At 34.8% G+C, this 21,845-nt stretch overlaps 1 protein-coding gene across 2 annotated transcripts; it reads right to left on the minus strand.

Moving 5' to 3' along the window:
• Positions 1–2,859: 2,859 nt before the first annotated feature.
• LOC121255803 (coiled-coil domain-containing protein SCD2-like) lies at positions 2,860–13,307 on the minus strand. Of its 2 annotated transcripts, none has more exons than XM_041156329.1 (17): positions 12,740–13,307; positions 12,143–12,315; positions 10,489–10,564; positions 10,238–10,279; positions 10,077–10,135; positions 8,662–8,718; positions 8,560–8,587; positions 8,178–8,252; positions 7,951–8,061; positions 7,815–7,875; positions 6,895–7,008; positions 6,648–6,766; positions 6,492–6,561; positions 4,865–4,906; positions 4,464–4,504; positions 3,877–4,000; positions 2,860–3,794 (listed from the first exon to the last, which is right to left on the minus strand). In XM_041156329.1, the coding sequence occupies exons 1-17, from the start codon at positions 13,103–13,105 to the stop codon at positions 3,676–3,678; spliced, it is 1,677 nt and encodes a 558-aa protein (XP_041012263.1). In that variant the 5' UTR covers positions 13,106–13,307; the 3' UTR covers positions 2,860–3,675. The 2 variants fall into 2 exon arrangements, with proteins under 2 accessions (XP_041012263.1, XP_041012262.1); XM_041156328.1 differs by having other exon boundaries at positions 6,648–6,769.
• Between the last annotated feature and the right edge of the window lie 8,538 nt (positions 13,308–21,845).

Consider the following 21,845-nt stretch of genomic DNA (forward strand, 5'->3'; position numbering starts at 1 on the left):
TAGCACACTTCCCAACCAGCTCGATCATCACCACTTCTCATTACTTTTATTTGTTTGTTCTGTTAACTCAAAAGCCAACCCAAAATGCTACAAAGATGTACTTTGTTTTTGGTACAATACAAACAGTAAGATAACTGAACACTCTCTGGTAAAAGTTAGAAGGAAAAAGAAAAGAAAAAGGCATCTATCCAATAGATTGGATTGGATATATGGTTCTAGCTTGCACATTTCTTAATAGAATGAGACCTTACCTTACCTTGTTTCCAAGAAAACAAAACATGGAATAACAGACTTAAATTGTCTTATGTAGCAGACTTGAGAGGGGAAAGAGGAAAGCAAAGGGGAAAATCTCCAAGCTGAGATAATGCAGACACAACACACAAACACACACACACTATCAATTATCTTATTGTAGGTTGGTAACGAATATGATATGGTTGGATGGAAATGTGTTTTTTAGTTTATACAATTGGCCTTTTTTTAATCGGTTGAATGAATCGGCTGTCTAAAAAGTTAGCTTTGGGAGGAAAAAAAGGAATTAATGGAACCTTAATTAATGGAGCAGGATTTTTATACGTTGATGTCAAAACCAATATCTAATGCGAGAGATGGTCTCAAAGCATGCATCGAGTCCCAATAAATAAATAAAATATATGGGAGAACAAGCTTAGAACGCATACCATCAAATAGTAGCATTAAACTACGATTCTTGAAGAAAGAGATTTTTTTTTAAAAAAAATCATTGAGAAAATTTTTCTGAATCGTATTTTTCGAAGGAAAATTCTATTCACCATACACCATATTTTTTTTTACTTTTTTCTCTTATCAAATGTGTGATATATAGATAATGAGTAGAAGAATTCAATTAGTTTAAGAAGAATAAAACCAAATATGTGATATTTTTTTCTATAGTGCGGTATGTGAAAATGATGAATAACAAAACTCTTTCTTAAAAGATATGTGATACTTGAAATATTTTTTTTTTATAAAAATAAAAGTGAGCCCATTAAAAATACATTTGAAAATAAAATATTTGTGAGATATATTTTTTAGGATTTTTATGAAAATTGTTTCGATTTTTATATTTTGTTCGTGTCATGGAAACTGAGACAAATGATTTGCTGAATACAAAATTTAAAGAAAAAACCTTAAAAACTATCCAAAAAATTATATATATATATATATATATATAGATATTTCTTATCTCTCAAATGACTTGTTCATGTAATCATGATAGAAAACACAGAAATCAAAATAAATTTCACAATTCAAAAAAGAAAGAAAATCAAACTCTTGAAAAAAGGAGGATTGCAATATGAACACACGCACAGTGTCTGATAGAGAGTTGATGATGGGGTCAACAGGGGAATGATTTCCACTTGAGCATGTCGGAGAACAATTTTCAATCGTGCCTGCCCAAGGAATTGTTCCTATGTGATACATTTCTTTTTACCAAGCTACAACCAACCATTTTGTGGAGGCAGAAGGCAAAAGCCTACAAAAAAGCCACTATGCACAAACCCCAACCAACATTTTCATATTGAATCCGGCCCACTTCCCCACCACCATTGCCTTTGCCTTTCTGGTGTGGTGTTCTTCTCATCTCAACTAACTTCCATACAAACTTTTCACAACTGAGAAGAAGTAGCAAAAAAATTACATATATTTTCAAGAGTCGGTCTTAACAAAGATTTATATAATCCCACATATATATCATCATCTTAGCGTAATGATTACGAGGAAAGACAGAGAAAAAGAAAACATCTTAAGAGTATGATTATCCCTTTAACATCATGGCACCCTTGTTTCAAGCTTGGTTTGCCTCAGCATGATCTAGAACCATTTATCTAATCTGAATAAAGATATATAAATATATAGTTTGTGTTTTGGTTTAATATTTTGCCAAATATTGCATATGGGGCCCCCAGCCCATGCCACTAAATAGAAAGTGAAAATATGATGGATGGATAAGCGTATACGGTCAAAATCAACTTTAGAATTTCTAGTGTCTTTTCTCTACTGAATTTCCCCATGCGTATCTTTTTCTTCACCATCAACAGAAAGAATGGCGTCCACCGAGAAGGACAAAGGGTGAGTATTAAAATTGAAGTGCACATGTCCATCAGGCATACATCAAGAGTTTTTAAACCCTTCAAGATTCATTCCTTGGCTATTACTTTATTGTAATTAACTTGGGTTAGGTTATGGGGTCTTGTATATTTTAGTTGAGAGTTGAATAACAGTGCCTGCAGGGCGTGCTATGTGCCATAGACTGCATGAAAGAGACTGCGCAGAGAGATGGATATAGGGAGGGACCTCAAAAGAGAAAATATATAAAAATATAAAAGGTGTATTCAACGATTCCGAACTTCCAATGTCCAATCTACAACGTTCCATCAGAGAGGTGACAAAACGAATTTTCAGACTCGTGCTCTTTTTTCTCCCTCTCTCTCTCTCTCTCTCTCTGATTTCAGGGAGCTCGCGATGAGGGAGAGAGGCGTTATGCACTCAGAGTTACTTATATACAATTATTTTTACATATTTTTTATACACTATTAATATGATTAATCAAAATAATTATTTTATATTAAAAAAATTGATAAAAAATGACTATGCAGAATTTTTTATTCGAGTAAAAGGCCAGTAAATGAGTAAAATTATAATGAAGTCGGGTAAATAGAATTTGATCTAATCAATTCAAACGATACTTGCGACTCTAACCATGGTGATGAATGGAGACTGTTATCTGCTTGACAACTAAACAGTCATTTTTATTTATTTTTTCACTTTTAATTGGGTCCATTATCCTTGATCGTGATCTGGTCCTTGTGTGTTGTTGTTTTTTATTTCAGAAGGTCAGTAGGCAACCATTAATTTTACTTTTTTGCCGGAACCATGCCTTGGCCTCTTACATACTTACCATGTGCCAATACTCGCGAGAGTAGAGTCACTTGACTCGCATAATCAGACATGCCTTATCACTAGTTCCCACCCATACAACTCTTTTCGAAATGCACTTGTATTTCATAGCAAAAGAAACTGAGTACCCGTCAGAACATTCCATTCCAAAAGGTTTTAAACAAAATATAAAAGGAGGCCCACATAAACAGATTGACAACTACTAAACAGGGCCGGCATTCATCCAACGCCAGCTAGCACATGCTTCTCTCTTTCTTCTCATTCCCGACCAAACAGGGAATGATACAATAATAACCAATTCACTTACGACAAAGAAAGTCTCTCCACGCCTTTGCAGAATTTCCTTGCTTTTTCCCCCTTTATTAAGATGATCTTTGCAGGCTTGATTTTCTCTTTCCATCTCGAAGGCCAAACGCATATATCAATTTTTTTTTTTTTTTTTTTTTTTTGGGCTCCAAACATATATATCTTAAGTACTCAACCTAGTCTTTGTAAATTGACCGATTTATAAAAATTACAAGATTTCAGCTCTATCATTCCGAGGGCTACTACAACTTCTATTCAAGATGTAGGTAGTGCTTATAACATGTTGATCTTCGGTTGGCAGTAGCAACACGTGGCGCTGACGAGGGGAAAAAAACAGGAACATTCGCGATCCAGTTCAAGTTGGCATCCCCCACATCACATACAGGTGAAAAAATGCTCCCAAACTAAAAGATCTAACAAAAATGAATCCGAACATAGCAGACTCTTCAATTATACAGCAGCTTTCCGTGCAATCAAAGAGGAAGGATCTTGGTCGATTTCTTTCCGAGATGCTTCCCAAAGTCGTTGCCCAATGCCCAATTTCCTGAGCTCCATAACACCTTGCTCCACTGAAATGGAAAACATCAGACAAGCAATAATTCATGAGCAGCAGAACTTAACACACCCAAAAAAGAACGAATTAGAAATTACCATCAAATGCATCATGTGAAGTTGGTGAATGGCCACTGCGGTTAATCCAAAACTGAAGACGATCTTTTGCAATGTCCTCTATGCCATGAGCTTTGGCTCTTCTCCAAAAATATGTAAGCCATGCCTATGCAAATTGTATGCAGAAAAAAATATCAGATTCAGTATTTTAAAAACCATCTCATTTGTATCTGTAAAATCTATAAAAGCGAGACCGACAGCTACTAATCATGAAGATTAATATGTGGAAACCATTTAAATCTTTAAATACTAGCTAACTGATCCAAAATACCTTACAAAAGTAGGTGAAGATGATAAAATGAAACGGGAAGGAAAGCCAGTGATAGGAAATAATGATAGTGCATTGAAATTTTCTCTAGAGACCCAAATCAATGGCACAATAAATCAGGACAGAACAAAGTCCATTCGAACATCAGTTGACAGAAGGTGTATACGAAGAAAACCCAAAAACTCCAAGTGTTGGCACCAATAGCTAGTGATATATATTGCAATAGAAATTTCATGTCAATCGAACATGAATGTGATACAAACATAATTAATCAAGGAAATGAAAGCAAAAAAGCCCAGACCTCCTTGAATAGAACATCCTCAGACTCCTCAGCGCTTAGTTCTGCAACAAAATGTTGAAACCAATATCATGTGCTCATTTTGACAAAAAATTATTAACGCTACCAAAGCAGACTAACAAATTTAAAACCGCTTAATCTAATTAGTATGGATCTATGATTAAAAATTTAAGGCAGCACATCAGCTCCAAGTGACTGCAAAATTTATTTATAATCAATTTGCAGCATCTTGGTCCTCTAGAAAAGACCAAGTGATAATTATTAAAAAAAAAATGGCAATAGGAGTCTTTTGATCGTGGGAATTCCCCATCTTCAATTGATGCTGGCCATAGTTGTTTCCTCAAATCCAGCAGATGGTGCAGTTTCTGAAGCAAAACGCAAGGATATCCCTCAATATGACTTACCAAATGCCTCCATAAACTTGGGATCACTTGGTGATTTAATATCTGAAAACATTAGAGGGGAAAGGTAAGTACATAAAAGTGAACAGGTTTATACTCAAGAAAATGGTATCTTGACAAGCTATGTTAAGGATATAAATAATTAAATCTACCTATTTCCATCAGTTTAAGCTTTTGAGACAAGTGGTGATTTCACATGTATCATAACAGAGGTCTGACTCCGTACCCTAACTCTACACTCCACCCTATTAATTAGATATTTCACGTGTTGGTCCTATATTTTTTTTGTGGGGGGGGGGGGGGTCTACCACACGTGAGGAGAAGTGTTTAAGGATATAAATAATTAAATCTACCTCCGATCAAAAAATAATTAAATCTACCTCTTCCCATCAGTTTAAACTTTTGAGACAAGTAGTAATTTCACAAGCTAATCCAAAAGGGAATACTTGTTAGGTGTCATGCAATCATCACATATCTCTGAGATGGAATGGATAAAATCAACAATAAGACTCCCATGTGTTGTACTAAGAAGTCAACTACTAATAAATGGCCATCTTCATGCAGTTACCACAGCAGGAAAAAAAATATTGGGATGGTCGAGAAATGACACAGAAGTACATATGTATACACTTAAGAGTACCACTAATACACTGATGGGATGAAAGGTTGAAAAAATTAAGAGACAATTTGGCCTGAGATCTAAAAGAAACCATGGCCCCAGATATTGTCGACCAGAACATGAAAATTAAATTTTTAAAAGAAGACAAGCAACCAGGAAAAGTTTTGAACATAACACCATACTGGTAGCAATAAATTATAGCCTCAACATTGAACATGTTATCTCGACCATATTGTATTGGCTGAAAGACAAGCTGAAAATAACAACAAACCAATATAATACACAATATGTTGGTGTGTTCCAGTCAAAGGCCATCATGAAGGTACTTATCCCATAAAATAAAATAAAAATATCGTGAAGGTGGTTTTGCCCTGGCATGAGATATTCAACAATATGTATACACCTCCAATATTCTTCTATCTTGCGTTTCACCAAACATATATTAGCAATTTTTACATGCATCCCAGCATTTTCCATTCTTGGCTCTGGTATGAGAAAATATTATTCATGGCTATTATTGGTGCAGGCTGACCATGACAAAGAAGAATGACTTTGTCACCCAAGATAGGATTTGCTGCATCCCAACCAAAAATTATGGGCTGAGCCCCATAATGAAAATAAAGAACTATGAACTTGCAAGCAAGAAAAGAATTGACAGGAGCTCAAATGTCTATATACCCAATTAGTTTCTCACTGCCCCCTCCACAATATTGCATATACAAAACTGTTGGAGTAACAATTTGGACAGACTGAAGCAAAAGTGAAAAACAGAGATAACATAAGAACTAGTAATGTAAAATGGCCATTACCACAACTAGATAAGTTTAACCTTATTTTTCAAAGGCTTCTTATAGAGAGGCCGGTCATTGGCAGCTCATCTAGAAGGTGAAAATCCACGACCACATCAAAAAATGGAAAACAAAGAATTTTATTGAACAGAAAAATCTACCAATTACAGTGGGAATCAGAAGGAATTAAACAAAGCACATCACCAGTCTATACAAAGTGCACCTGAAATGGATAGTCGAGCAGAATTTGGACGCCGCTGTCGGGCCAGTGAGAGCACAATGGCTTCCTCAACCTTTAAAATGGCAACCATTAAATATCTCAGTTTATATAGCAGCAGGTAACTGAGAAAGAAACAAGGGTAATTTATTAGAAAAAAACCTTTAAGGAAGCAAGCTCTTTCAACCCCATTTCCACAGAAAGCATACTCTCGATATTTCCTTCCCCGGTTAAATCATTGAAGTCCTGAACTTTGCTCCTTTTCTCAGGATCATCGTTACCTGCTAAACAAAATGATACAACTGTAAGAAAATCTCATCGCAGCCAACACAATGAAAACAGCTACAGTTATTACCCGCCATGAAAGGGAAAAGATATCAACTGCAAGGGCTGATTAGTGATTACTAACCTTTTTCCCAACCCTCCTTGGCCTTTTGTCCTGCAGAAAGGACAATCTCAAATGGAAGAGGTGCTAAGGATGACCAGTGTTCATACTTCGACATTGCAATATCTGCACAGATACCTACAAATCATGAAAGATATTATGTGAGGTTGGGGAGTCAGACATGATAATGAAATCTATAAACATCCACCTTGCAAAAATAAACAAATAAGGAAAAAGAAAAAGAAGAGTGGGAAAGGAAGAGAGAGATCATCAACATGGAACATTATCAGTACTTTTGTCAAAGGTAAAAATGTTGTTCCCAAAACATCCAGATGGCAACATATTAGCTGCACTGGTTTTAAGGATAAACGTAAAGACTTCAGAGTTCATGATATTCTAATAGAAGTGGAAGGATAAAAGAAAAAGGAGTTCTATAATCTATAGGGTTCTCAGCTTCATTGCTCTTTCTAAAGTTGTCCACATAAATGTGAGAGATGGAATTAAGTCATAAAAAAAAATTAAGACAAATGGTCTCAACCCATCTCATCTCAACATCCAAACACCATTCAAACACAAACACTTTTTAATTTCAAATTTTCAACTTTTTCATCTAATCATTACCTAATCATTACAACTTTCTCAAACTTCCAAACAAAACACAAAAAAACAATTCAATTTTTTCAAATCCCAAAACAAAAATAATATTAAAAAATTATACTACAACAATATTATAACTTTATAATATTTTTATTCAACTTTTTCTCTCTCCTTTCCCAAAATCCCATAAAACATCTTAACTCAAACCATTTCGCTACTATTCACAAACTATCTCACTACTATTCACATATTTCTCATCTCATCTGTGTAACCAAACAAGGCCTAAAAGTAATAAGAGGATCCTTTTCCTCTCGGATGAATAGAGACATAACATATTCTATGGTTACCATATTTTGCAGCTAAGCCCCAATAACGAGCAAGCCAACACCTCTTAAGAACAACTTCTTCCTGAAAATTGGAAACACCAGATAATCAGTTCCCAAATGACAACTAAAAGGCTCCTCAAACAGTGCATGTACATACCATCTCTTTCTGAGTCAGTGTCATTCTTTGTGTCATCGATCGAAGAGATTTTACTTCAGATTCAGCTCCATGAAGCTGTTTCACAGCGGCTTGAGCCTCATCTTTTGCATTCTAGTTTATGCAAGAAATAAAAGATATTACTGAGATAAGTAGCAGAAGCAGCAGTGACAAATTCTCAGAAAATTTGCATATAAAAGAACACATAAAAGGCATGCTAGCATCCTTACAACAGCTTCAGCCTGAAGGGAAACAATTTCCTTATCTTCTCCATCCTTGGGATTTTTTGCATCTTTAAGTGCAGCCTGTGAAAGTAAAATGTCTTGTCAGTGGTAGCTTTCCCTCGAGGGGAAAATGATTTTAACCATTCTCTACTATCTGATGACATAACAGTCCAACAATGCTGAGATAGAAAGTTTCATTCATGCAGGGAGAAGAACATTGCAGAGCTAGATTTTCTTCAAGGGACATATACAAGAGCAACCAACACCTAGGCATGATTAACTAGGGAGAGCTAAAACTTTTTACCTAACATGCTCGGAATAAGGAAAATTTTAAGTTTCTCTAATTACCTCTATCAAAATAAAGTACATTGCAAGTTTCTCTTATTACCTCTCTTTGACGCAGTGCAGCTTCCTTTCTGCAGATTAATATAGGGTTATCACAATTACATTAAGAAGAGGACACATGAAGATTACTATGATTTTAATTCACCTGCTCAAGAGTTTAGCTTCCAAAGATACACCTTCTCCAAGAGCAGCAACCTGAAGACTTATAATTAAGCAGTAATGTTACGTACTGAATTTGCAGCATATATCATGTCTTCAAATATTTTTTTTTATAGGTATATCATGTCTTCAAATATGAAATGGCGAAAAAAAGTGTTCTAAATTTCAAATCACCTAAACCTCAAATTTTGAAAAAAGAAAAGGTCCAGCTTGCCCAATGATCTTTAGGAGGTAATTTGTATTTCGCAAGGCAACTTAGCACGTAGGCAAAATCATCCATCCTATTGTGCATCAAATGGCACAAAGAATAAAGTATCTTCACATTCAACAATGTACATTGATTGAATCCTGTCTACATCGAGGGAGAAGAGGTTTATGGGAAGGGAGAGCTACCTCCTATTGTGTAGTGACTAGTCAATAGGTCTAATGGGCCTCCAACGTAACAAGGAAACTATAAAAGATTGCCAATTTATTTTTCTTTTAAAACTAATAAAAAAATTAATTAAAATTACCAAAAATGTAAAGGAAAGTCCCGCCTTAAGAATGAGCGACTATCGTTTGGTTCTCCCAAATAGTTAATTGTATTATCAAGTAATGGTAAATCATCAATCCCAAGGGCCAAAACCATGAGCTAGTGGAAAGAAATAAATTTAACCATTTAATTTATATTTTAATACTCCCATTCACATGTTAGCTAGACTCCACAATATGTGGGTCCCACATGTGGAATATTTAATTGAAATGGGGTGAAGCATGAAGTCAATGTTTCAAACTCTAAAGCTCTAGTATGATACCATTTTAAATCAACAATTATCTCAAAAGTTTAAAATGGTGGAAAGAAGTAATTTAACTATTTAATTTATATTCTAACAGATAATAATTTATCGTAAAAAAATATAGTTATCAATGGTTTTAAGGTTTAACAGCAATGGAGGAGCTATGAAAATGGAAAGAGCTTACTTAGGATATGACTACTTTCTGTATCAATAATATTCTTATTTACCGATAAAAAAAGGGGCAATGGAAAGTGCTTACAGCTAACATTGTAGGAAAGGGGTGAATGGGTGGAGAATATAATTGGATGAACTGCATGAGTCAACCCCAAGTCCAGCACATGATGGCAGAGCAAGTAGGCATGCACATCCTATCACCATTCTTAATTGAATTTTAAATGGCCTTTGAAATTCAATGAGCGTAACAATACATGATATAACATTGTCAACTTCTGATTATGTTACAATACAAAATTTTATCAAGCTCTTCTCCTAAGACCTGTCAAGATTACGCAAAGTATATAAGTCTTTAACCATGTAAGGGGACCCATAAATGAGAAGTTCTTCCAATAAGAAACAAAGGACACCCTGGACATTATGCCATACAGCATGAAGCCAAAGCAAGTACCTGTTTCTCAAGCTCCTTAACTCTGGCTTCTGATTCTTCACATCTTCCTCGAGTCTAAGCTGTACATCAAATTTCAGAATATGGTTAACTACTGATAAGTGAATTAGAATGTACAGAAAAAAAAGTACTTTGTCGGGGAAAGATAAGAAGCAACATCGCACCTTCTCAAGAATATTCTCATTCTCTTCTTGTAGCATATCAAGCTGTAAGGTGAGAAGTTAATTTCAAGATAAAAGGTAAACTCTTCATGGATAACAAGACTTTTTTTGTAGGTATCTAAATAAAATACTCACAACACTTATTCAGCTCTATAAATCTTTGATAAGTTTTTTTTTTTTTTTTTTTTATATGGAGTTCCATTCATAGGAAGCGCACATGCACAAATAAAAATAAATTCATTAAGTTCACATACTTCGTCTCGAAGTGCAGAAGCATCACGTTGATCTCCAGAATCTCTAGATTTAAAATGTTCCATATCTGATGAGAATCTGCAATACAAGCCATAAACCATCTCCGACTTATCACAAATTACATAAAATTTAATGAACTGTTACATAATCTGAAGCATACATTATTTAATTACACACTAGTAGCCCTCATATGCTGAGATTATATCAGCTGCAGAGACCATGCATATGAAGATGCCGGGTGTTGGAGATAATAATATTATCTTGATTTGATTTTCATAATTATCAAATCACTTTGATTTGATATTTTTCTTGATTTGATTTTCATAACGATTAAGATATTTACCTTATCTCATCTCGATGTAATTTCCCTATAAATAGAAATTTATGCCTTGTATTCAATCACAATTAAGAATAGAAAAGTGTAGCCTTCAAATTCTCTCACTCTCCTCTTTTTTTCATTATTTATTTTATATTTTCTATCATGGTATCAGAGCCCATGGCTAACGCCAGGCTCGATCCTGTGGACTATTTTTTTTTAAGTTCTTCCGCTAGATTTACCTCTCACAAAATTTTCATCACCGTTCAATTATTTTCGTATCAAATCCATGTATTTGGAGTATATTTATTAGTTGTGAGCCTTTTTATTGGGTTTTGGTCTGTTGTGAACATTGTTTGAAGCCTCATATCCATTTTTGGCCTTCTAGTTTTGGTCCTATAGTTGACCAAGGCCATATGTAGCCCATAAACGACTCAATCTTTCAGCCTATGGTTATCCCTTTGTTGGTTTTGGCCCATTATCAATCCATTGTTGGCTACAGCTCCAGATTTGATATTCCAACTGCTAGTCACTTCATCACCAACGCATTTTCAACATCTCATCCACAATCAATCAACAGATATGAAGGCTATACTCAAGATTTCAAAATTCTTCACCTTGAGTTTGAGAGGGGATGTTGGAGAAAATATCGAATCAAGAATTTGATTTGATATTATCTTGAATTGATTTTCATAATTATCAAATCACTTTGATTTGATATTACCTTGATTTGATTTTCATAATGATTAAAATATTTACCTTATTTCATCTCAATGTAATTTCCTTATAAATAGAGATCTATGCCTTGCATTCAATCATAATTTAGAATAGAAAAAATGTAGCCTTAAATCTCTCTCCCTCCTTCTCTCATCTCCATCTCCTTTTCTATTGTATTTTATTTTCTATCATTAGGATCTTAAGATTTACATTGTTGGTTTGATAAGGTATGTTGCACATAAAGAAAGACCTAGGTTCACAAGGAAGATAATGGCTTCCTAAAGTTGTAGCTACATTTATTACTTATCAAAGAAAAAAAAAAGTTTAGGTACATCTACGACACAATTTTATTTTTTGTGTGTATTTGTTATTGTACTTAGCATTTGATAGAGTCCCATTCTACAATTATACAAACTAAAGACCGAGACGATTAAACAAATATGAATCATCAATACAGCATAACTTTTTTAAAAATATTAAAAATAGCATTATTTGCCAGTCCAGATGATCCTATCATCTTTAACATTCTATGTGTATGTAGTTTTAGGCAAGAAAATAATCAAATATTTCCTCTTTTATCTTCTTTTCTTGACTGTTCTATAATGATGTAAACATGTCTACACCTTTTTTTGAGTTGCATAATTTCAGGAGGCTCTCCTGGTGGCAGAGAAACCGCACTCCTCAATGGTGCTTTATTTGGTGGTACCGATGGCACCGCCGCACGAGACAACATTGATGGCCCTCCAGCTGACGTCAAGCAAACTGATGGAGTTTCCTCCACAAAGTTCCGAGCCAACTAATTAATAAATATGAGAAAAATCCAATCAGCCTTCTACTATACTAAAGCCCAAACCTTCCTCCAAAAACCATTATGTACAAGACGACTAATGAACTCATGGAAAATCTCAGAACCTGCTCTAAATTCAACGTGTGAGCTTCATAAAACACATTTCTTATTTGCTAAAAAAGAGGTAATCATAGTACAGATCTCTAAGTGAAAACCCTCGGATAGTAAACTCAAGCTCAATATGGTACAAAAGATAAATGATTAACTGAAAAAAACAAAAAAACAAAGCATAACGCAGTGTAGTATCAAATCTCAGGTATCCAGCTCAAGTAAGATCAATACTGTAATGCATCAATCTCGAAATTACACAATCTCGTTGCAAATCAACGCAGTAAAAACACGGTTAGAAATGGAATCTAGAGCTCGAAATTACCGCAGGTGAAGGAGATCTATTGGTCCTGATAGACGTAGCCTCGGGCTTTTTAGTAGCGTTGGTAGGGCTGTTGACGGTCCTCGAGAGAGAGATAGGAGGAGGAGCACTGTAACGGAAGCCTAGGTCGTCCTCGTCTTCGTCGTCGTCCTCGTCGGCGGTGCTCTGGGAGGCCATGACCTGAGCGAGGCGCTGAGCCGCGGCTTTGGCGGCGAAGTTCTGAGTGCGCTTGACGGTGGAGAAGGAGGTAGCGGAGGAGGATCGCGCGTGTGGAGGCCGCGAGGGGGATGACTGGTTAGAGCCGGTGGTACTGGACTCGCTGCTCCATTGCCGGACGTAGACCGGGCTGTCAGTTGGTTTCCGGTCCATAATGAATGCGCGCGGGTCGCGTGAGCTTTGTAAACCGAAAACGAGTGAAAATGCCTATATCCTCTTGTAATTATGTAATCAGCAATGAGACTAGAAGATAGTGTGAGGTACCGTGCCTGCGCGCCTTTGTTGGAAACTTCGCCGTTTGGACTCTTGGAGAGGAAGGGAGAGACAAGCGCAGATTTTCCCGTAACTGCCCTACGTGTGATCCTCTCACTTATCATTATAATTTTTTTAAATTTTAATATAAAATATAATAAACAATTTAATTTTTTCAAATTTCAAAATAATAATAATATTAAAAAATAATATTATAATAATATTTTATCATCTCAATTCAACTCAACTCAACTCAGTTCAACATATAAACTAAATTTGTTTGAAAAAAGTTACATTTCAAAAAGTTTCATTTCATCTCATCTCACTTTATATCATTTTCAAATATCATTTAAATACAAATACTTTCAAATTAATCATTACAATTTTTTCAAATTAATCATTACAACTTTCACAAACTTTTAAACAAAAAATAATTCAACTTTTTCAAATTATCAAACAAAATAATATTAAAAAACTATATTCTAACAATATTTTAACTTTATAATATTTTTATTCAACTTCTTCTCTCTCATTTCCCAAAACCCCACTGCTATTTGCAAATTATCTTAATATTCATAAATTATCATTTTATCTCGCTCTTCAAACATACCTTTTTAATACTATCTAGCAGTACTTTCAGTACTATCTTAATATTCCTACACCACACTTAATTTTTTATCTTTTTATTTTTTTTTAATAAGTATGTGGTGTAAGGATGATAAGTAGAAGAACCTAATTAATTTAGAAATAATATAATAAATAAATAAAAATAAGTATAATATGTGATATATGAGATAATGGACAACAAAACTCATAAATATATAATCCCCAACTTACTCCAAACTAAATACTCTTATTTTAATTAATATTTGATATGTCAGAATAAAAAGAACAGATAAATAATCGCCTGATTAGAGCATTCACATCTCAGTCCCCATAAAGTTTCCTAAATTTTAACTAAAATGCATCATTCCCTAAATTTTATCCCAAATTTTACTTATCTTTAAAAAATTCACTGCATCTCATTCCCTATATTTTCCATATCCTATCAAAATAACTTTTTCTCATTCATTCTTTTTTTTTTCTCTCACTTCTATTTTCATTCTTAACTACTATATTTTTTTTTTTATCTTTTTCCTCTTATTTTCAAAAATCACATTTTTTGTCTTCTATCTAACGGTAACTTTTTTTATCTTCTCCACAACGGTAACATTTTTTGTCTTATCTCTAAAGGTAACTTTTTTTTGTCCTATTGTAATGGTAACTTTTTCATTTTATAAATAGGCATTTTGATTACAATTACATTCTCCTGAACCTAATCCCTATTTCATCTTACAAATTTTCAATTTTCTACTTTATCTCCTATTCACTTCATCAAATGACTCGTTCGTTCTTCTGCAAGTTATTGCTTAACCTATCCTCTGAAGATAAATTCGAGGTTGTTTTTAATGATGATGACGAATCAACATCCCGACATGGTCGCAATCGCCAGCGTTGTAAGTATATTCGGCGTGATCATATTCAAGGGCATAAACAGCTATTTCGTGACTATTTTGCAGAACTACCAGTATATCCCTCGTGACACAGCAAATAATACATTTGATACGGCAAATAAGCATTGACACAACACATAGGATTGAAACAACAAATAAGCATTAACAGAGCACAAGGGCATTGAAACATAACACAGCATTGAAACAGAACATAGCAATCGGTCTGCACAAACCAACCCAAAGCATTGGCACAACACATGGCATTGAAACATAACACATCATTGAAACAGACCATAGCAATGGGTCTACAAAGACCAACTTAAAGCAATGATACAACACATAGCATTCAAACAATAAATAAGCATTGACAGAGCACGAGAGTATTGAAACATAACATAGCAATAGGTCTGCATAGACCAACCCAAAGTATTGATACAGTATATGACATTGAAACAAAACACATCATTGAAACATACCATAGCAATGAGTCTACATAGACCAACACAAAGCAATGACACAATACATAGTATTCAAACAACAAATAAGCATTGACAGAGCACAAAGACATTGAAACATAACACATCATTGAAACAGAACATAACAATGGGTATGGATAGACCAATCCAAAGCATTGACATAGCACATACCATTGAAACACACACGAAGCATGCAAACAGAACATAGCAATGAGTCTGCACAAACCAACCCGTGGGTGTACAGATCAGTCTTAGCATCAATTGAAACATCACATAGCAATCAAACCAAACCGAACACGAATAATCTTAGTGGACATAATATTAATACTTATTTCCAACAAGAAAAATGCACAAATTGAACCCATCATTGTAACCCATGAGAAATCTAGAGTTTTTTTTTTCAAAACCCTATATCTCAAAATCCAGCCATAGAGGAACCATATAAGGGGTCAAATGGGATAGAGAACCTCAATGCAAACAGTCATGAAGGATCCTAGATGGAGGAGAGTTCTCCATGGAGGAAACCGAACAATCGTGCCTACACAATGGGTATGGGGAACCCATGAAATGGAGGAAACCGAATGCGAGGGAAGGGATTGGACTTATAGTGATGAGAGGATGGAGATGAGGTTGTCAATGGTGGCCGCGGTGCCAGGGAGGGGCCAAAACCACGAACACAGCCAACAGTCGAAGGAGGGGGACGCGGGAGGGAACCTAGAAACCAACCAACGTGAACGGTTTGGAGATGAACAATCAATCCCCATATTTGGGGATCCACTGTAACATCCCCATCCATTCACTACAAAATAAGGAATGTAATGGGGAGGGATTTGGGGCAAAATTCTCAAAAAAATTTCAAATTTTAGGGATTTTGGAGATTTAGAGAACGGACTATGACTGCTCTTAGTTGGTCAAAGATAAAGTGTACGTATAGTAAATAGAAACGTTGACGTTTATTATTATTGGATTAATTTGGCTTAAGGAGTGGAAAAATCAATGAATATATTCGGTTAAATTTTAAACAAATAAGATGTACTTATTTTTCATAACAATTAGTCTTATCGATCAACCTTCAATAAAATATCTTTAGTCAAAATTTAATGAGAAGTATTAAATTTGTAAAAAGATTTTAGAAAAATAAATTATTAAATTGACATAGTATAATAGATTATGTCATATATATTTTACATTAAAAGTAGTTCTACAATTTGATGTTCACATCTAATTATATCAATTTGTAAAACTTATTTTTATAAAATATGGAAGGGATATTTCCCTCCTCCATTCCTAGCCCACTAGGTTGGGCCTGGATAAGACATTATGAGTGGTTTGGATTTAAAGATGAGTTGAGATAGTTTGTAAATTGTGAGATCCCCAATTTTCATGTGTTTTTAATTCCTTATTATTTTATTTAATTGTGTTATTTTATTTATGTTATTTCATTTTATTTTAATCTGGTGTATTTTCTATTTGGGCTTGTGAATTTTAGTGTTTTTATTTTTGGTTGGGCTTATGTGTAGTTGTAGTAATTTATTTTTTCTGGGCCGTGTGTGTGTGTTTAATTTTGACCCAACCCGTGTGAAGTGAAAATCTAGCCCATGTGTTTTTTTTAAGGGCCCAGCCTGTGCGGTTGTGAAGAACCCAGCCCAACCCCCTGTTTAATTGGAATGACGTCGTTTTGAGAGAAAATCCCTTAGGGTTTTATCTTCTTCTTCCTTGCGCCGTGTAGCTCCTTTCTTCCTCCTTATTTTCTTCTTGTTTCTTCTACCTTTTTCCATATTATTTTGCTTCCAGCTGCTGCCAACGCCATTCTGGCATTAGTCATGCTTTTCAACCGCAAGCCGCCACCTCCTTCTCCCACTTTCTTCTCAGTGTTGTTCGGCTAGGGATTCCGAAATGCTCGCTATCAAGCCGTCGCTCCACACGGCCACCACCTCCATCTTCCATGGCTTTCCCCGTGTCGAGTTGCAGTGCCTTCCGCATCATGTACCATCACACGTCTCTTCCACAACTTACACTGTTGTTTTCACTTCTTCAACCCGTGCGACACATAGCCCCTCCAACCGCCATACTTGGCCTATAAATAGGCCACGGGTTCCTTTATTAAATTCTCTTAGTTCCTTTTCCTCTCTCTCTCGTATAAGCTTTTTAATCCCTAGATGTTTAGTTGTTGTTTTGTGAATTTGTTAGTGAGTTGCCGTGCTCTGTTTTTGTTCAAAAGTTGTGAAATCTCACTCGGTTTCTTGGTGAATTTTTGACTTGCCGTGAGTTGAATTTCCATCTATTTTCCTAGACCGAATTTTTCCTTGAGAGAAACTCACCAAAAAGCCACTATTTTATTCTTGAATCACTGTTGTTGCCGCTGTGCCGCCACCTTTGGGCAACACCTCCTTTTGCGTGATCTTCTAGAAAATTCCCTTTTGTGTATGTAATTTTCCAACGCAACCCATGAGTTTTAAATAGTATTGTTATAATTGTCTTTTAAATGTAGCTGTTGTAATTGGGCCTTGGGCTGGATTGGAGGACAGGATTACGCGTGTAGCTGGTTGTAAACTATATTTTTGTAATTATTGTGAATTTATAAATGAGCAATTTAATATGTATTCCAATAACTGTTGAAATGCATATTTATCGTCTTTAATAAATTGTGCTGTGAAGTCACGTTGTCTGTTTGGAATTGAGACTGAATATGTGGGAGCGTGTGTATCACGACCCTAAGCCGAGATGGGGCATTATCTCGGTGGAGCTCCTCTGGTCACTCGGGAGCATAACAGACTGACGTGACATCCCCTGAGTTGTCGCAGGGCGACGACGGGAATGGACGAGATGGTAACGCTCTCGTACCGATTCCATGACTTTTTGGCTGGCGAGGTTAGAGGATGTTTGGCCATGTACGCGTGGAACTGAGCATCGCTCGTTACGAAATCTCATGCACGAACGTTACCTGTGGTGTGACGATGAGAGACAGGGTATGCGGAGGACGGTCCATAGGAGAGACCGTGGTGCATGCATAATATTATAATAATGGTTATGATTGGACCAAAAATGAGATTTTTTGCGTGAGTATTAAAAGTGTATTTTTGAAAAAAAGAATATGGTTTGTTTTTCTGCATATTTGTCCGTATAGGGACGTGTGATTATAATAATGTGTTTTAAGTCTCTTAAATGTTGTTTTGGTTAATTACTTGCTGAGATGTCATAATCTCATTGTGGTGTTTTACCCTACAGTTCCGTCTTATGGTGCCGTAGAGTCTGATGCAGAGCCCGAGTATGAACCCGAGGGATCAGCTCCGCTGAAGGCTTGAGTTGCTAATATGTTGATCAGCGTTATGGGATTTGTTTCCCTTATATTATTTCTTGTCTTTAATTTATCTGTCATATGATTATATAAATCTTGTAATAATATTTTACTATTTTTGAATAATTCTGGTACTTAATAAAGAAAGACATTTTTTATTTCTCCGCTGCGAATATTATTTTGTACACTTATTGCATGTACACACTCTGAGCACTGGTCGTTGGGGTGCCTGATCCATGTGGTCATCATCCCAGTGTCACGAACTCCACAAAAATAACACGTGGGAGTCGAGAGCGCCACATAAATAGTAGAATAAAAGTTAAATTATTTATTATACTTTGTGTGAAAATTTGGAAAAGTTTTTTAGGATTTGAAAAAGTTAACTTGTTTATTATATTTTGTGTGGAAATTTAGAAAAGTTGTAATGATGAGATGAGATGAGTTGAAGTGGGTTTTGAATGCAAACGAGGCCTAAAAGCCCATCCTGGCTTAGATCATACCCTCTCACGGCCTAAGAATCACCAAAAGAACCCGACCCACAAACTATATTAACAAAAAGGGGATGCAGGGGATGCATCATGCGGAAAACAAGTTGGGGGGATAGACAAGACGTGTCGGCCCTAACACTTGCCTGTGACACATAGCATTAAAATGCGAGCAACCCTCCATTCTCTGACAATGAGAATGAGAAGTGACCGTGCCAATTATCTACCATTGAGACGCCACCCGAGGAGCCACGCCGCATTAATGATGCTAACTCAGACGCCATGCTACATTAAAGGCCATGATTGGGACAATTGTGGGCATGTTGCAGACGTCTAACACAAGGTACACGATGTCCCTCGAAACTTCTTATAAAAGTCATGCATCATGTACAATAAGTCTCTGAACTCTCTAATTCTCCTGTCATTCTCCAAAAAGAAGAAGTATTGACTTTGGCATTGGGGACTCTCCAGACACTCCCGAGCCCACCTTTATCTCAGTGTTTGCAGGTAAAAAGATCCTGACCCAGGTTACTGAAGCTTAGTTCATGTGTACGAAACACAACATTAACAAACTATTTTTGTAGACTAAAACAATTTCCAAAATTCATTAACTCTCAATCAAACAAGCTACCAAGTATGGAAAAAGTAGTTTCATTAGATTTGAGAGAAAAGGAATTCAAAATATAAATTATCCAAGTTGATGAACCAAGGGATATAGGAAGCGAAAAATATAAGTCGAAGCTGTAAAGAGAGTCCTTTTAAGAATATTTAGAGAGTGAGATAAGATGATAATTTTGTGAATAGTAGTAAGATAATTTGTGAATAGTAGTAAGATAGTTTGAATTGATTATTTTTTAGATTTTAGAAAAGAAGATAGAAAAAGTTGAATAAAAAATATTATAAGGTTAAAATATTGTTAGAATATAAGTTTTTAATATTATTTTTGTTTAGAGATTTGAAAAAATTGAATTATTTTTTTATTTGAAAGTTTAGGAAAGTTATAATAATTAGTTTGAAAATTTTATACTTAAATTATGTTTGAGAAAGAGAAAAGATGAGATGAGAATTTTAGGATGAGATTTATTTCCAAACAAGTAAAAGAATGAAACGAAGCGATTATACTCACTTGAAACGAAGAACGAAACAAATAAGAACGAAACAAAATGGTTATACTCACTTGATTTAAGACTTATGACAATCTAAAAAATTAAGAATAATGCTATATGTACTTATAATTTTATGTATAAAATTAATTTTATTTTTAAATTTAAATTTTATAATTTTTAACGTATTAATAACTAACAAATGAGCACGGCGTAAGTGGACTATTATTGAAACCATTTGTTCTTTTCTGTTAATATTAAGCTATCGAGAGTAGTGAAAACGATTATGTCTATTCCACCACCTCGGAAAGGGCAAAAGGGCTGTCTTTGTCTTCTTAATCCGTATTTTACTCTTGCTATGATCTTAAAGTGAGATAAACCAAATCGAAAATATTTAATAAAAATAATTCTATCTAGATATCATTTGAATAGTAAATTGAGGTGAAAATTAAATAAAATATTATTTTTTAATATTATTATTATTTTAAAATTTTGAAAAAGTTAAATTATTTATTATATTTTATATAAGAATTTGATAAAATTATAATGATAAAATGAGATGAAATACTTTCACTATAAAAAATGTGCCTTAGCATCCCACACACACCACCTCTTTTAATTTTTTTTTGTTCTTAACAAGTATGTTGTGTATGGATGATAAGTAGAACAATTCAATTAGTTTAGCAGGAATAAAATAAAATAAAAATATATATATTTTAAAATATGTATAGTATGGTGTGAGATGATGAGTAGCATAACTCTCTAATAAAATGGAATACAAAAAAGACTAGTACTCAAAATTTTAAATGCCAAAAACAGGACCAAAAAAAAAAAAAAAAAAACAATAGGACGACCACAAAAGAAAATAGCAATCCTCTCTCCATTCATCTCATTTGCCACACTTCCTTGAACATTCAGAGCAACTTCTGCGAGGGGCATCCGGACTCCACCAGATTCGATGTTAAACCTCCAATTTCGGTAAGATTCTTATAATGATGAGCATTTTTTTTTTTTTCGATCTTAAATGATTTACCAGAATAGTTCCTAGAAGAATAATCATGGAAATGTAATTTTTACAGAACGTAAATTAGATATTATCAGACTTTTTAGGCAATGATTATACAACTCTCCTATGTTACCACATAAAATATGCAACCTATTCATGTTATCATAGACAGAGATAAAATATATTTACAATCATGAATTATGCAACTGCCGCGTAATCACTTTGAAAAAAAGTGAATAAAATATAAAACCCATATTAAAAAAATTAATTTTTTAATAATAGATCCTATTCTTTTTCAAAACGATTACACGACGTTTACACACTTCACAGTTGTATGTAAAATTACTCTTACGTAATAATTGGAATATAAACTCTGTCAAATTTTAATCTCCTAGACTTTCTATTTGAACTCTAGGACCAAGAGTAATAATATGTCTCTCCCACTCTATGCCTCTCCCCTACTCCTAAAATTCTGAAAAAAAATCGAAGTCGGACTCGGTCCCCGTCATATTTTCTACTTATAAGTATATGATATGCTTGCAGAATCAAGCTTCATTTACGTAAGCGACGCAAGGCAGCCTCCTACAAATAGAGAAGCAAACCGGTACATGGGGGGCGTTTTGGATTCACAGTTCTTGTGGTCCTCACTCCTCTCAGTTTTAGACCAATTTGGTAAATTACATTACAGATCTGCTGAACAGCTTCAATCTCCAAATCAAGAAAGAAAATGATGCTCTCACCGAAGATGGATATCGACAAAGTGTACGATCAGCATTTGTA

The sequence above is a fragment of the Juglans microcarpa x Juglans regia genome, chromosome 3D, assembly GCF_004785595.1.
Source record: "Juglans microcarpa x Juglans regia isolate MS1-56 chromosome 3D, Jm3101_v1.0, whole genome shotgun sequence".
NCBI classification, from domain to species: domain Eukaryota; kingdom Viridiplantae; phylum Streptophyta; class Magnoliopsida; order Fagales; family Juglandaceae; genus Juglans; species Juglans microcarpa x Juglans regia.